Source organism: Eucyclogobius newberryi, unplaced genomic scaffold, assembly GCF_026437365.1.
Source record: "Eucyclogobius newberryi isolate DKJ021-1_F unplaced genomic scaffold, fEucNew1.0.hap1 SCAF_14, whole genome shotgun sequence".
Lineage (NCBI taxonomy): Eukaryota > Metazoa > Chordata > Actinopteri > Gobiiformes > Gobiidae > Eucyclogobius > Eucyclogobius newberryi.
Window position 1 is genome coordinate 17,648,480 of NW_027315768.1, and position 16,775 is coordinate 17,665,254.

General features: G+C 43.6%; 1 protein-coding gene across 1 annotated transcript in view; it reads left to right on the forward strand.

Annotated features, from left to right (window-relative positions):
• Positions 1–15,312, forward strand: part of hs6st3b (heparan sulfate 6-O-sulfotransferase 3b) — an 88,824-nt gene extending 73,512 nt beyond the window's left edge. Inside the window, exon 2 of the mRNA XM_072444614.1 lies at positions 13,554–15,312. Coding sequence (XP_072300715.1) covers positions 13,554–14,298 — 745 coding nt within the window. The 3' untranslated portion in view covers positions 14,299–15,312. The remainder of the gene's footprint in view (positions 1–13,553) is intronic.
• The last annotated feature ends 1,463 nt before the right edge of the window (positions 15,313–16,775 follow it).

The window sequence follows — 16,775 nt, forward strand, 5'->3', positions numbered from 1 at the left end:
CTAGGTGTTTTTTATTTAAAACATTTTTTTATTTAATTTTATTGTATTTCTGCTTCTGTAATTTCTTTGTGATTTGAATGCATTTTTCCTGCTGTGTGAAGCACTTTGAATTGCCTTGTGTATGAAATGTGCTCTATATGAATCATAAAAAAAAAAAAAACACTTAAAGAGGGGAATTTTCACATTGTGAGACAAATAAAAGTTGTCTTATCTTGATATTTGTGAAAACGTTTACCCACAGTCGTACAACTATATGTAAAAAGTTAATTTCATGGAGCTAATCAGCCTGGAGAAGGCAGATGTTTGATGAGTATCGTGCCTCGTGCTGTTGGGAGAACATCATGAACCCTGACATCGTCATAGTAATCATTACCAGTACTTTTTTCTTCTTTGGAGGGTTTTGGTTTGGAGAATATTTTGTTACACCTTTTGTGCAGAATCTGGTTAACAGGTGTGCTATATGCAGAAATGTGTTAGGAATTGTGTTGACAGGAACAGGAAATAAATACAGAACAGAATAATTAAAAATATAGCCGCAAGCGGCAATGATCGGCCCTCGCCACGCCGCAAGAGGAGGGGGCGCTAACGTGCCCCAATTGTCCTTTTATTACGCCTACTGCTGAATCTGTGACGCTGTCTCATCTTCTCCCCTTTGTTTTACCATCAAAAAGCAATTTTATTTTGAATTCTTGGCAAAATGTGCAGCTTTGCCGCACAGACACCGTGACTCTTTGAATAAAAATGTGGATATCTTTTGATGTTCCACCCCTGAAGATGAGTCTCACCAAATTTCAGGTTAATAGGGCTGACGCCCTGGGAGGAGTTTGTGAAAGTCTAAAGTGTAAACAAATTTGGGAGATTTCTGAAATTCTAGCTAAAGTTTGCGGATTCGCCGCACAGAGACCGTGACAGGTATCAATGTAATTTGGATAACTTTTGATGTCCCACTCCTCAGTAGCATTTTCACCAAATTTCAGCTTTTTAGGGCCAACGCCCTGGGAGGAGTTCGTAAAAGTACGACGTTTGGAAAAACTCCCGAGTCACACTTAGCCATTTTTGAAGCAATATGGCCGACATTTGGTTGGGCGGACGCCGTTGCCGTAATAATGGGGAAGAAGAAGAAGAAGAAGAAGAAGAAGAAGAAGAAGAAGAAGAAGAAGAAGAAGAAGAAGAAGAAGAAGAAGGAGAAGAAGGAGAAGAAGGAGAAGAAGGAGAAGAAGAAGAAGAAGAAGAAGAAGAAGAAGAAGAAGAAGAAGAAGAAGAGAGAAGAAGAAGAAGAAGAAGTAGAAGAAGAAGAAGAAGAAGAAGAAGAAGAAGAAGAAGAAGAAGAAGAAGAAGGAGAAGAAGGAGAAGAAGAAGAAGAAGAAGAAGAAGAAGAAGAACTCATGGTGTGGGTCCCTGGTCACTGACGGGTACTTTCGTTAATTTTGAGTGGGCTCCGCCCACTTTGTGTTTTTGGCCCTCTATACAGTAATAATGTTCAATTTTTGCATTACATGCTTATATGCACGGAACATGCAAGAGATGGGGAACGTATTCGTGAGCTACTTAGCGCAAATGAGTGCTTTATATGGGGATGACGACCGCTTCGCGGTCGTCATCTCAATGTAAAGTGCTCGTTTAGTGCGCACTTTTGCACGGGCTTCGCCCGTTTACAACGGTAATGTTCCATTTTCCTACGACTAATTAGTATGCACAGGGCGTGCGTGAGTGAAGGAGTGTGTTAGTGAGTGTTTGGAAGTGGGCGAGCGCTTCGCGCTCGATTTCGTGCGCACTATGTGCGCACTTTCGCAGCCGTGCTTCGCACGGCCTTACGAGATTAATAGGCCTCTCGCCAGCTTGTGGCGCTCGGGCCTAATAATAATTATAGACACAAATGATCACCAAATGTATTGTGTGCAATAATGATTTAAATTATCTTACAGTAAGCGGAAATGTATTTCTCTCCAGGGAGTGAATCTGTGGAATAAACTAAATGTATAAATAGAAAACAATTTACTTTCGGCTTTTAAGCAACCACGCATGTGTTCAACCACGCATGGTTGAACACAACAAAGAAACTAATACAATGTAGTTTTGAAGGAAGTGTTGAAAAGGGCGGGGAGTTAATCAGCTATACTTCATTCCACTCCGGTTCAAGCTAATAAAGACTGCTTAATCAATATTTAGCTTCTTTTTATCATACATAGTTGTGCATGCTCGAAATAATCTAAATCTTCTTACGAACTGTAGATTGTGCAGCACTGTGATTTAGAATAGTGTAGGTCAAATGAAGAGCTTCGGCGTCTGGAGTGAAGCAGACGTATCTGTCAGAGTGGAGGGCACTGAGTAGAAGAACAGAACAGACTCTGTGCTGCAGAGTAGTGGAATCAGCGGTGTGATTAATGTGACAACCTTTAAGAAAAGGTTATGGATCCGGCGGGAACACTAATGTCGGTGGGACAAGGCGGACAGAGGAGTGGAGAAAAGGCCAAATGTCAAGTGAGGCGTCCCTGTCTCTCACGCGGGACAGGGAGCAGTCTCCTCCGCTGCATAATCAAGCTGTGTCTTGTCATTAAGCAGCTCTTGTGATGTTTATTCTAAGCTAATGTTTTAAATAACACAGTGCTGATGTGTGCCGTCAGTGTGCCGACAAAGTTTCTTTTGTTCAAGTAATTAAGTTATCTTTGACTTCTCACTGTGTTGTAAAAGCGTGACAGCATTGCGACAGATCAGTGAAGAGTAATACCAAAACAGTTGAAGCTATTATACTCCATACTTGTTGTTAGTGCGCGAAAGAGCAAACAGGTCTTGTGGTCTATAATTAAAGTGTCTTTATGTTTGATTTGTCTGTAGGCTACTGCTGATGTAAAGGGACTCTTAGAAACATGTGTCTGCGCTTTCTTGATAAGAAAATAACTCTTATCAGGAGGGATTTGTTTCATTTGTCACTGTTCCTTTTAACTTTAACGTAGATGGCGTGGTGACATAACCCTGTCTGGGCCCTGTTTGTGGTTTATGTGCTCGAAATGTCGGCACACATAAGAATGTTTGGCTCTTTCCTAAATGTCCCGTCTCTGATCATTTTATTTTCTATACATGAAAAGAAAACAAAATGATCCCAAACAATGTTACTTTATATTTGAGCTGCAAAGGAGTATATCACACTGTATATCTCGTCTGTTCTAATAAAGTAGCCAGCGCACACCTCAGCAAATCAACATATCGCACAAACAGCATATAGATTTTCTCTAGTCAAGTTGCTAAAGTAAAAATAGTTCCCAACTGCGAAGAAAACACCTGAATCCATCTGATTCTCACGCACGCTTCAACACATCCCTGCGCCGCTGCCACTGTTGTTACGGGACCTGTTTGGCTTTACTTATTTACTGGTGTTAGAACAGCTCTCTGCCCATCTCGGCCTGTCCTGATTGTGTTTCCGTGTCCCTGTAGTGTAGCCCACCCCGCGGCATCCAACTACATGCTTCTCCCACGCAGGGTGTCTCTTCTTCTCCACTGGATCCAGAGCCTTGAGCAGCCTGCAATCAAACACGTGTGCCCGGCCAAAGAGCGTCAGCGAAGATAATTACAGACAATTACTCTCTCATTGAAGGCAGTGCACTTTGCCAACAGGATAAAATGGTGAAATGTGATTTATTTGTCTGTTGAGTGACCAGACACCAGAAAATGTACTTGCAAAATCAAACTTGTTACAGCAGTGTTTCCTTGTTATTATCTTACTCTAAGTTTTATTTTTGATTGATTCTTGCATGCTTGAGTAATTCTGTACAACATAGCAACCGGAAATTCCTGTTTTCACCATCCTCCAATCTCTACCCACATCCCTGTACTTAGTTTAGATCATTTGGAAAAAAAAATCAACTCAAAGTGACACATGTAGAGTTCTGAAATAGTTACTTGCAAAAATAATAAATGTAAATGACAATCCGGTGCTTGTTTTGGTGACATAAGAGATGGGGCGTATCAGTTTTGCGAGAAGTCAATTCCGTTTCAGCTCTGTATTTCAGTTTGCAATTAACAAAATGATGAATAATGATATAATTATGTTATAGTTCAATAAGGGGTAAAAGCATATAACGTGTCCTTTAAGGGGTGGTCAAGGGTGTGACTCTAATGTTGGGATAGGTGAACTGTAGGAGCCATTGGTGCAAAGTGTGGAGAGTCAATATGTGCTGCCCTCCATCTGAGATTATGTTCATATTCTAGACCATGAACACAACATAATTGTCAATGTTTTGGGTTGATGGGGGAGGAAACCCACCCAGACGCTGAGAGGAACACGTGAACTGCCCTCAGAAACGCCCAGAACCTTCTTGCTGTGAGACGAGAGTGCTGCCAGTAATTAGAGAAATCTGTAATTGACTTTTTAATTTCTAATATAACCTTCTTTATTTTACACCTAATATACATGAGTGGGGGCACCTTTTCCCTCCACAACAGCTCAATATTTGGTTCTGAATGAACACATCTCCCATTTGCCCTGCTTGTTTTTCCCTGTTAGATATTTATCCTTCCTCTTGTGGATATATCATGCTTTTATGCGTGCTGCATGTGTCAATATTTTTGCCTCTCCATTAGCGACTGGCTGCCAAATTGAACTAAGCGCATGTGTTGTCGGCGCTGCCTCCTCTGTTCCGCTCATCGTTTCGCCATACTTAACTTTCCATTTTATTCACACGTTTCAATTTCTCCTCCATCTTCTTTAATGGTTTCTATTTGGTCCGTGCTCCGGTGAAGCTGTGTGTCTGGGATGAGTATGTCTCATATCCATTATTGATCTATGACTAACGTGGGCTCAGCATCGCTTCTAGACACGCTCAGGTTGACAAGAGACAGCAAGTAAAACTGTACTTATATAAATTGTGACTTTGTTGATGTATCTTAACACAATTTGTGACTCAAAAAGAGACAAGATGGTGCAATTAGAGTCATTTGACTGGAACCACGATTTAATTTCAGTTCATTTTGGCTCAGGTTGAATTCATTTGTACTTTATTCTTCCACTTTTAATCATTTCTTCTACTTTCACAATAATGTTTTCATTGAAATTACTCTTTGTGAAGGATTGAAATGTGGACACAGGCCCCTGCAAAGGGCTCAGCAAGGACAATAATTCTTTTTTTTTATTTTTTTTTCAATTTTTTGTTCAAATTTTTAACACATTTGAATACAAGACAAGTCCCATCTTGTCCAAAGTCTTTCAAAAGGTTAATTTTTTGTGATGGCCTTCTTTCCTCATGTGTATGCTCCAGTGGTATCCATTTATCATGTCCATGGCTGGGGTCTTGAGGCCCAAAGACATAGTACTGAAATCCAGTGGGATGGTGGTGTCAAAGTCTGATATTTTAATATTTCTGAGCAACAGGACAGTCCCATAAATGTGGTAATGGTGAGCCTCCTGGCAACCACAGTTTCTCACACAGTTGGAAAAGCCTTTTGAATAGTGGGCAGTTTGACATGGTGTTATGGACAAACGTGTTACATTTTTCCAACAAAATTCGCTCTAATCATGAGATTTTGTTGTTCTCTGTTTAAATGTACACAGACTTTCCCTCTCATTGTCTATCAAAACAAAGTTGATACATATTATAGTTGAATGACGGTCCAAATTATTTCGGTAATGCGTTGATATAATTGAGTCTGCTTTATGAGTCATAAAAGGATCAGTACTTTTTCCCATTGAAATGAATGGGGCATTGAACACAATTCAGTTTTTCAACAAATATTCAACTTTCCACACTTCAAATCACTTTCAACACATTCACAATTCAACATATTAGTACTTGTTGTTGTTGTTGTTGTTGTTTTATGGCGGTTGGCATCCGAGTGTTGCATTACCGCCAGACTTTATTCCTCAGACGTTTCGTAGTCCTCAGTTGTTGTTGTTGTTGTTGTTTTATGGCGGTTGGCATCCGAGTGTTGCATTACCGCCAGACTTTAATCCTCAGACGTTTCGTAGTCCTCAGACTCTGTCGTAGTCCGTAAAAGTACTCCTCCCATTGCTTTGGCGTACAAAGCCCATGAGGTCATGATGTGTTTTTGTGACTAGAATAGTTGTTGTGTCAGAGACCAACCGGCTTTATTCCAGGGAGACTCTTCTTCACCTTCCTCGCCCTCTTTGACGTTCGGTTAGAAGTCCTTCTTGTACTTATACACATGTAGTAGTCTTATACACATGTAGTAGCTTTATTCCAGGGAGACTCTTCTTCATCTTCCTCTCCTTCTTTGACGTTCGGTGCTTCCACCGTACAGCTTTATTCTTTAGGCTTCATTCTATAGGCTTTAATATTTGCTGTGAGGCTTATGATAGGGAAAGGGCCGGGTTGGCCTTGTGGTTTCGGAATAATGGGCGGGAGTTCAATCTGCGGAACGTTCTGGCGATCCAGTCACAGGGTTTGTGTCAGGCTGTGGTTGCTTACTTATGTAGCACAGGGCTGGGTAAACGTTTATAGAGGTGGGGGGTGTTGGAGACTGAGCCGAGGATGAGGAGCAAGAGGATGTCCTAACGCGCTTGGACTTCGTGGGCCTAGACCAAACGCCAAAGTGATGGAAGAAGGACTTCTAACCGAACGTCGAGGAGGGCGAGGAAGGTGGGGAGGAGTCTCCCTGGAATAAAGCCGGTTGGTCTCTGACACAACAACTATTCTAGTCACAAAAACACATCATGACCTCATGGGCTTTGTACGCCAAAGCAATGGGAGGAGTACTTTTACGGACTACGACAGAGTCTGAGGACTACGAAACGTCTGAGGAATAAAGTCTGGCGGTAATGCAACACTCGGATGCCAACCGCCATAAAACAACAACAACAACAACAACAACAATATTTCCACTGATGTCGCTGCTTGGTAGCCGTGCGTCTACGAGACTGGGCGAGGACAGGAGACCACCCCCATCTCGTCACTCTGATCACTCTGACTCCCCAAAAGCAGACCCCCATCACTCCGACTCCCACCCAGCGCCCCCAGCCCGCTCTCCACATCTGCCCAATCAAGCTCCCCTGTTCCAAGGAATCCCCCCGCAGCTCCAGCAATGATCCCGATCCCTTCAGCTCTACCCCGAGTCTGAGCAGCACAGTCCACAACATCCACCATAAAGAGCACAAAATCCTCTCCATCCACAACCAGGGCACCCCCACCAACTCCGGAACCTGCACACCTGGGACCCCCACTCCTGAAACCCCCACACCTTCCGGGAGCCACGCCGGCCCCCCTCACCTCGCCCTGGCTGGGAGCAGCGCCGGCTCCTCTCTCCGCATCCACTCCAAACTCGCCACTTGAAACCCTCTTGACTGCATCTGCATAGGATACACCCCGAGAGACCCCCATTCCATGCACCTCAGCAGCTCCCCCGCCAAACCCGCATCCCCCGCAGGCAGAGCCATGCTCCTCCCCACAGCCACAGCACCCCAGTCCCGCTCCCACGTCACACCTCCCACACTCGCGATCTCCCGAACATCCACCACACCCTTACCCCCCCCACAGACCGCCGCAACATGCCCAAAGCGCCGGCACCCAAAGCAACGCAGGGGCGGCGGAACACACGGCCCAACGTCACGGCACATGATCCCAACGAACACCCCACTAGGCAGGCACCTCCCCTCAAGTGCCACCATCACCGACAAGCTGTCACATCCCACCCCAGACCGGGCCACCCTCAACCGCCCAGCGTCCACCACCGCAGCTCCAGCCAAACTCTCCTCAACTTCATCCACAGACGCCGCCGCAGGGACACCCACGATAACTCCTCTGACCGTGCCCCTTTCAGCATCAGACACAAGAATGTCCCCTCCACCCAGACGCCCAGTTCCAATCGCCCTCCGTTGCCGAGCCGCGTCCCCGCACACGACCAGCAGCGAGCCACCCCCAAGGACACCCGCACTCCCGATCACTCCCACAGCCACAGCCAGGCTCCCCGACAACGGCACTGAACTCCACTCCTCAAAGGATGCACCATCCCGTGCAAGCTCCATGATCACCCCACAGTCTCCGCTCTCACCCCGGACATCAACAGCTTCCGCCTCATCCTGCTGCTCATTCCCAGAACCCTCGGACGAGCTAAGGGACTTTTTACGTTTCCGGGCACGTGCAGCCAGAAAAGGCTGCTCCTCCACGCCGTCCAGAACGTCTTCGACCACCGATCCACTCTCCTCCGCCATCTCCCGTCTCTCCAGACCGGGTCACCTTCAACCGCCTAGCGTCCAATAAAGTCTAAAGAATAAAGTCTAAAGAATAAAGTCTAAAGAATAAAGCCTAAAGAATAAAGTCTAAAGAATAAAGTCTAAAGAATAAAGTCTAAAGAATAAGTCTAAAGAATAAAGTCTAAAGAATAAAGCCTAAAGAATAAAGTCTAAAGAATAAAGTCTAAAGAATAAAGCCTAAAGAATAAAGTCTAAAGAATAAAGTCTAAAGAATAAAGCCTAAAGAATAAAGTCTAAAGAATAAAGTCTAAAGAATAAAGTCTAAAGAATAAAGTCTAAAGAATAAAGCCTAAAGAATAAAGTCTAAAGAATAAAGCCTAAAGAATAAAGTCTAAAGAATAAAGTCTAAAGAATAAAGTCTAAAGAATAAAGTCTAAAGAATAAAGTCTAAAGAATAAAGCCTAAAGAATAAAGCCTAAATAATAAACGTCTAAAGAATAAAGTCTTTACTACACACATGTAGTACTTTTACACAAGAATGCAGACACTCGCAATGGCTTCAGCCATTGCACATTATCTAGTTTAGATATTGTTCCCTTTGAAAGTTCCGATTTGAATGCCTTATTGAAAATTTCAGTCATAGGGTTATGATGATCATTGCTTAGTTTAATTTCCTGATTATAAAACCTCATTCTTTGTAAAACCAATTAAAAAAATGTTTTTTTTCCTCCAAAAAAAAATTGGTTTCCAATGTTTGGTCATGTTGCCAATAGTCGTGAAGAATCTTAAAACTTTGATGTTTCTTCTCACAACAATCAAAACTATCTTTGCATAATTACCTACATAAAATACATAACCTTTTATGTATATTTTCTAGGAATCTATTTAAAACGTTGCTCTACATTAGGCTTTATAATGTTAAAATTATTCACTTATCGTATATACAACTCATAGGTCTATTGAAATATTGTGTGTGAAATGACAAAACATGTCTTAATAGGATGTAACAATATCAAGTGTTAGTGTTACTGTTACTGCGAGAAGAAGCATCACAATTATTCATGATTATTGACACCGTCACCAAATAACAGTAAAATTACATTTATTTTTCTCTCATTGAATTTGTCAACTCTAATGCTGTAGTCACCTTTATGACTTTAGACTTTCTGAATGAAGAATTAAAATATGACATAAACAGCCAGATATAAATGCTTTTAGATTAGATTGAATTTAACAAAATTAATTTTGCTTCTAAAAAAACATGGTCACATTTGTTCTTTTTTATTTCACTTTTTGGCTTTTTATATTATACTGGTATATCCTGGGTGAGTTGTGTGGTCCTCTGTCGTCTTTTATCCATTTTATTTTAGTTGTTTATTATCTTTATTTATTGTACTGGTTTTATTTGATTCTGTTTAACTTATGTATTGCTTTTTTTTTAATTCTTGAAATTAAACTTGTTGTTTTATGTTGCTGACTTTTTCATAAAATGTGCTATACAAATAAAGTTAGATTGAATATTGTGACCTGAATAAACATGATAATCGACATCCTTTCTTATTAATCCTACAGTATAGTCTCATTCTATGACATATGGTAGCAATATATAATGTGTTTTTGATTATTTGTGTGTTATATTTGGATTTTTGAAGAAGCATGATGTAACTATTGCAGGTGCCCCACAACAGGTATTAAAACCATAGCACTTGGCTATTCTTGGTAACACCCTTGTCTTGTCCTGCTCCTCTGTGTCCCTCTTGACCAATGTCCAACTGCATGTTATACAAGCTGAAGTCCCAGGTCTGCAGAGCCCTGTCAGCACCGCCCGCCCCCCTCGTGTGCCTCATACACATATGCAAACAGCACTATGACCTGCTGATCCTGATGCTGTCTGACACTGATGGTGCTCAGGCCTGATCTCACATCCTGAAGAACTCTCATATAGGACCTGCCGCGGGTCTTTAGGTCCCACCCAAAGTCTAATGAGGTTGGAGACACAGACCCTCTGCCCTCTCCTGCACCTTCCTTTTCCCAGTCTCCTGCCCTTCTTTCTCCCATCTCCTGCCTTCTCTTTCCCCCCGTCTCCTCTTTCCGTCTCCTGCCACCTCGTGGAGGTGGAGGAGATGGAGGAAAGAGAGGGCAGGAGACGGGAAAAGGAGGGTGCAGGAGACAGCAGAAAGAGAGGGCAGGAGACAGGAGAAAGAGAGGGCAGGAGATGGAGGAAAGAGAGGGCAGGAGACAGGAGAAAGAGAGGGCAGGAGATGGAGGAAAGAGAGGGCAGGAGACAGGAGAAAGAGAGGGCAGGAGATGGAGGAAAGAGAGGGCAGGAGACAGGAGAAAGAAAGGGCAGGAGACAGGAGAAAGAGAGGGCAGGAGATGGGAGAAAGAAGGGCAGGAGACTGGGAAAAGGAAGGTGCAGGAGACAGGAGAAAGAGAGGGCAGGAGACAGGAGAAAGAGAGGGCAGGAGATGGGAGAAAGAGGTGGCAGGAGACTGGGAAAAGGAAGGTGCAGGAGACAGGAGAAAGAGAGGGCAGGAGACGGGAGAAAGAGAGGGCAGGAGACGGGGTTTTCTCAGTCTCCTGCCCTTCTTTCTCCCATCTCCTGCCCTCTCTTTCTCCTGTCTCCTGCCCTCTCTTTCTCCTGTCTCCTGCCCTTTCTTTCTCCCGTCTCCTGCCACCTCTTTCCCCCGTCTCCTGCCCTCTCGTTCCCCCGTCTCCTGCCACCTCTTTCTCCCGTCTGCTGCCTTCTCGTTCCCACGTCTCGTTCCCCCTCTTTCTCCTGTCTCCTGCACCCTCCTTTTCCCGTCTCCTGCCCTCTCTTTCCTCCATCTCCTGCCCTCTCTTTCTCCTGTCTCCTGGCCTCTCTTTCTCCCATCTCCTGCCCTCTCTTTCTCCCATCTCCTGCCCTCTCTTTCTCCTGTCTCCTGCCCTCTCTTTCTCCTGTCTCCTGCCCTTTCTTTCTCCCGTCTCCTGCCACCTCTTTCCCCCGTCTCCTGCCCTCTCGTTCCCCCGTCTCCTGCCACCTCTTTCTCCCGTCTGCTGCCTTCTCGTTCCCACGTCTCGTTCCCCCTCTTTCTCCTGTCTCCTGCACCCTCCTTTTCCCGTCTCCTGCCCTCTCTTTCCTCCATCTCCTGCCCTCTCTTTCTCCTGTCTCCTGGCCTCTCTTTCTCCCATCTCCTGCCCTCTCTTTCTCCCATCTCCTGCCCTCTCTTTCTCCTGTCTCCTGCCCTCTCTTTCCGTCTCCTGCCCTCTCTTTCTCCCGTCTCCTGCCCTCTCATTCCCCCGTCTCCTGTTCCCTCTTTCTCTCGTCTCATGCCCGCTCTATTGTCCCAGTGCCAGGCTGCAGCAGGGCCTCTAATCACTGCTCCTGGCCTGGATAACACTGGTGACACTGTCAACACCACCGTCTCCTGTCAGTCTCAGAGGAAAAACACAATGTATTTATAGCGACCTGTGGATTCTTTGATGCCACTGTGGCTATTGTACTGAGTATTGTCTTTGGTGGAAGGCGCATGAAACTACATGTTTGCTTTTCATTGAGATTTGGGTGAAAACTGCCCTTTTCTAATTACTGTATAATGTTTGGAGAGGTGAAAAGTACAGGGCTGGGGAAAATGGTGTTATTCCTGTGTCAATATGTTATTTTATTCTTTAGAATGCAACACTATGCTCTAACAAAGACATATTTTCTTGTCCACTCGACCTTTTTAGTCAGCCTCAGCCATGATTTGAGTTTCAGGAGAAGTAGATTACCTTAGTTACCTCTTCAAGTTAATATACGCACACTAATTAAGATATTGCGTTTACATGAATTGTGATAAAATCGGGATCTGAGTCTAAAAAACTGAAAAGTACATACATCTGCAGCAAATTATAAAAGATAAAATGAATACTCTCGAGTAGAAAGTACTGAAATCATAATTCTCTATAACAATCTTATCTTTCAGTGGAATTCTAATACTACATCCTGTTCTTGTGCTTCTATCTACCACTCAATTTTACCATCAATATTAAAGAAAGAGAAGTCAAAATCCAGTCAGACCGCATTTGCATTAAACATGGTATTGGATACACACTGTTTTCAGACGATTGGATTGGTAGAAAGCAGAGCGAGCGCTTGGCCTGTGTCTGTTGTCATCCTCCTTGAATCCCTACTGAGCCCTGGCACACACATCTGCTGCTGTGTAGGAAGCCTCAGTCTCATGCTCTGTGTTTTATCAGCCCAGACTGCACCCGCGGGTGCTGTGACATTCATTATTCATATGACATTACCTTAGCAGAGGTTTACCTGGCCTACACCTGTCCAATCCTTGTTTTCCATCAGGATGCATTTGAACCAAACCTCGGGGCACTTGAGTGGATCTCCTCTGAGGCTGCCTGTCTAAACCTGAAGTACTTTGAGTGTCTTTAATAAATACTTTATATTACTTACCTTTTGTATTTGTTAATCTAACTAAGGTCATAAACAGAAGAAGTTAAAAGGTTTTAAGAAAAAAAATAGTAATTGTGGTGTTATTGTGCATGGCGCTTTTGAAGCTTCTGCCCTCATGGTTTTATGTTTCTGTGCATTAGATGATGTTGTTTTGGGCAGATATTAATATTTCCTCAACTGCTCAATGAAGACATAAAAAATACAATGTTCATGACTCACAGAAATGGCTCTCCCTCTGTCCAGGTTATACAGTAAATACATTTGATAAAAGATAGTAATTGTTTTTAGTTTTCCACTGTAACTTTCTACCATTTTAGAGAATAGATGGTTATCCTTTCTTAATGACCGATCTTCCCTGGTCTGGGTTTCCTCTTGTTGACAGAGTAGAAACTGATTGATCTAAGTTAAGCATTTGTCCATATTGGACGACTGTCCTTCATGAGAGGCTGAGGATGTCTTCACTGTCTGGGTAAAGACAGTGCTGTGTTTTAAAATCTCATTTCCAGACTTTCTACAGGCCAATGTCAGCTGTTTGTCTATGATTAGGTGACAAACGATGTCTGGGAGGCCCATTTAAAGTTAGAGGAGGTAGCTGGCACTGACACTCAGCCCTCATTATTTTGTAAACAGTGACACATTACAGATTTAAAGAGGTCACATTCGCTTACTGTCTCGATGTCCAAGACATTATCATTATGACTCTATTGCCAATTATTCCCACTGCTGACAGTTGAAGGAGAGGTATGGATTGTAAAAAGTTATGATGAAAAGTAATTCTCTGATTCAATTGTTCAATATCCCATAGCAACATACACAAACATTATAAACACTCAGAAATACTTTGTGTTTGCCAATCAGTATCATTTAACCTTGAGTCTCCTGCACGGACCATCGAGTCACCATCTGTCGGCACAATGCAGGGCGCCTCTGTGTGACCATGATGCAGTCACAGCTCTCTAACTGTGTTTGTTTTGGCTGCAGGAACTTCTATTACATCACCATGCTGCGTGACCCCGTCTCCCGCTACCTGAGTGAGTGGAAGCACGTCCAGAGAGGAGCCACCTGGAAGACCGCCCTGCACATGTGTGACGGCCGCTCCCCCACACAGGACGAGCTGCCCAACTGCTACAATGGAGACGACTGGTCCGGAGTCACCCTCAGCGACTTCATGAATTGCCCCTCCAATCTGGCCAACAACAGGCAGGTGCGCATGCTGGCCGACCTCAGTCTGGTGGGCTGCTACAACCTGTCCTCCATGAACGAGAGCCAGCGCGGACACATCCTCCTCAGCAGCGCCATGAGCAACCTCAAGAACATGGCTTTCTACGGCCTGACCGAGTTCCAGCGCAAGACCCAGTATCTGTTCGAGCGGACGTTCAGCCTGCGCTTCATCTCCGCCTTCACTCAGATCAACAGCACACGGGCTGCTAATGTGGCCCTGAGCGAGGCCGTGCGCAGGCGCATTGAGGAGCTCAACTACCTGGACGTACAGCTCTACGAGTACGCCAAAGACCTGTTCCTCCAACGATTCCAGTTCACCCGGCAGAAGGAGCACCAGGAGAGCCGCCTAAAGAGGCGCGAGGAGAGGCGCCTACTCCGGGAGCAGAGGGAGCAGGACAGACCCTGGCCTCTCAGACGTCGAGGGGGCGGGACTAAACATCTGAACAAGGAAGTGGACTTTAGTGCCACCACTGAGGACTACACAAGCCAGGTGGCCCGCTGGTGAGCAGACATGTCACACTGAGTGCAAACCATTGAACATGTCCTCACACATGTGTCTGTGATCATAAAGCCGCCCCAGCATCTCTCAGTTTGTCAGCTTTGGCGCTGCTTCTCTGCTTGTGAACTGCCAACTGTCTGAGGCTCACAGCAGCGCTGCCTTGGACTGCCCCTCAGTGTCTTAAATAGGCCTAGTGGAAACACAGTTTTTGTCACTTGATTATTGTTCGTTCAATTGAAGATGAAAACACATCAAGACTGCTTGAACTTAATGTTGGCACTATCCCTGCAGATGTGCTGAATGTCATCGACTGTCCCTATTCCAAATTCATGTTTCACTGAGGATATAATATAGAGCAGACAATTGCATGTCACATGTCCACATTTTTGATATCTCAAGAGTTTGTATAATGTAAGCCAATGAGAAGAGAGATCACAGTGTGACTCTTGATGAGAATGAATGCATGGACTTTTTCAAGAAAATATTTGCAGTCCTGATGCCCCATATGTCTTACACTGATAACCTTGATTTAAATTGTGATTTCAAGACAAAAACATTTGGGCACAAATAAAAAGTTCTTAAATAGCTCTGTGTGTGTAACTGCTGTGGCTGTGAACAGGCTCATACACTGTGTATAATGAAGGACATAAGAGTGGCACTAGACACAGTAACTGCCTGCGTCTGCTTTGTTCCCGCTCTCACCACACATTTGTGTCAGCGCGCCAGTGTCAGTGATGAGCCTGCTTCAACAGGCTTTAGTGGCACTTTCTGTTACCTCACAATCAGCGGAAATCCCTATGTGACACTTTCCACTAACTATGAGTGCGGATTTTTGCTGTGGGTTAACATTTATGTGAAATTACCTCCAAATTGTCCAATTGCCTCTTGTTCAGAGCAGTCCATAGTGAAGCGGTTGTGGAAGTGCTCTGAGATGGGAAAGGGGTATGACAATACAATTGTCTTGTTTCAGTTAATCAACATGTGTCAAGGGGTTATATTATGCAACTTTATTTGATAGTGATCAACAGTGTGGTGTGTGTCATTCTCTACCTTTCTGCGAGCTCACAGCAAGTGAAATGGAATCTTGCTAAAATATGTAAAGTAATTTAAAAATTTTGTTTTCCAATGATTGTGTGAAAACATTTTAAAAGCACATTTTGCTTCCACATTTAAATGGCATCAAGCAGCATATTTGACAATAACAGGATTGTTCACCATCCAGAACATCGGGCAATACAACTACACGCTGTTTATTACAAAAAAAATGGAATCTTGCTAAAATATGTAAAGTAATTTAAAAATTTTGTTTTCCAATGATTGTGTGAAAACATTTTAAAAGCACATTTTGCTTCCACATTTAAATGGCATCAAGCAGCATATTTGACAATAACAGGATTGTTCACCATCCAGAACATCGGGCAATACAACTACACGCTGTTTATTACAAAATTAAAAACTGGCCTTTGCAGATAGCTTTGTTTGAAGTGCTGAGCCCACATTTGGTCCACTCTCAAAACCTCTGATCACAAACTGCCAAAAGATAAAAATGTGAGCTGAGCTGTAGGACTCCTCTGTGGTGACAGATGGACGAGCGCACTATGAGACCATGCACGGTGTGTATGTTAATTAAGCATCGTCCAAGAACATGGCGTAATAATATATCATCGCCAAAGCACATGTATGTATGTAGAGAATACAAAGCAGCTGATTACAGTACATGTAGAAACAGTGGGTCGGTTTAACAGTACATTAACCATCTAATGAATTTACTATATGTTATCACACCTCTGTCTTTGAAAATGAGTGAATTTGTTTGATATAAAGGTGTATTGTCAGACGCCATTCTTTATGCAACCCTCTGCATTTAACCAGGCACAGACAAAGCAATGCCCACTATAGTTAAGAATTTCCAGACTGATTCTTCAATATATATTTATTCTTTTCCTAATTGTGAACAAGACCCAGGTCATTCTCAACTCTTTAAAAACATGGCCTCAGATGGGGATGTACGCTGGGCTTTTGTGGTGCAGAAGGGAAATGTGTCCCACCGGGGAAAAGCCCCAGGGAAAGACAAACGCGAGCTGATCTCTCGGCTGGAATGGAATAGTTAAATTGAACCAGTGGCACATATTATTTGTGCATTTTATCTTTACAGTTTTACATGTGTTCATCCACACAGAAAATTACAACACTGTATATAATGAGGACCCATATTTGTTCACACACGTTTTTCCCAGGGTCTTAATGGACAAGTACTGCCACGCTAGTGAAAACCTCTTTGCTTACTTTTATGTTTTCATTTGGTGCACTAAAGAAGACTGGTGTAGTTATTTCTCTATGTACATGTGTCAGAGTCGTGTGATGAAATGAAATGCCACATGGTTGTGTAATATTTAGTCAACAGTTTTACACGACCCAGATGAGTCCATTCTTCTTAAGGTAACAGAAATGCTTTGATTGACCAGGACTTACTATGCTTGCTG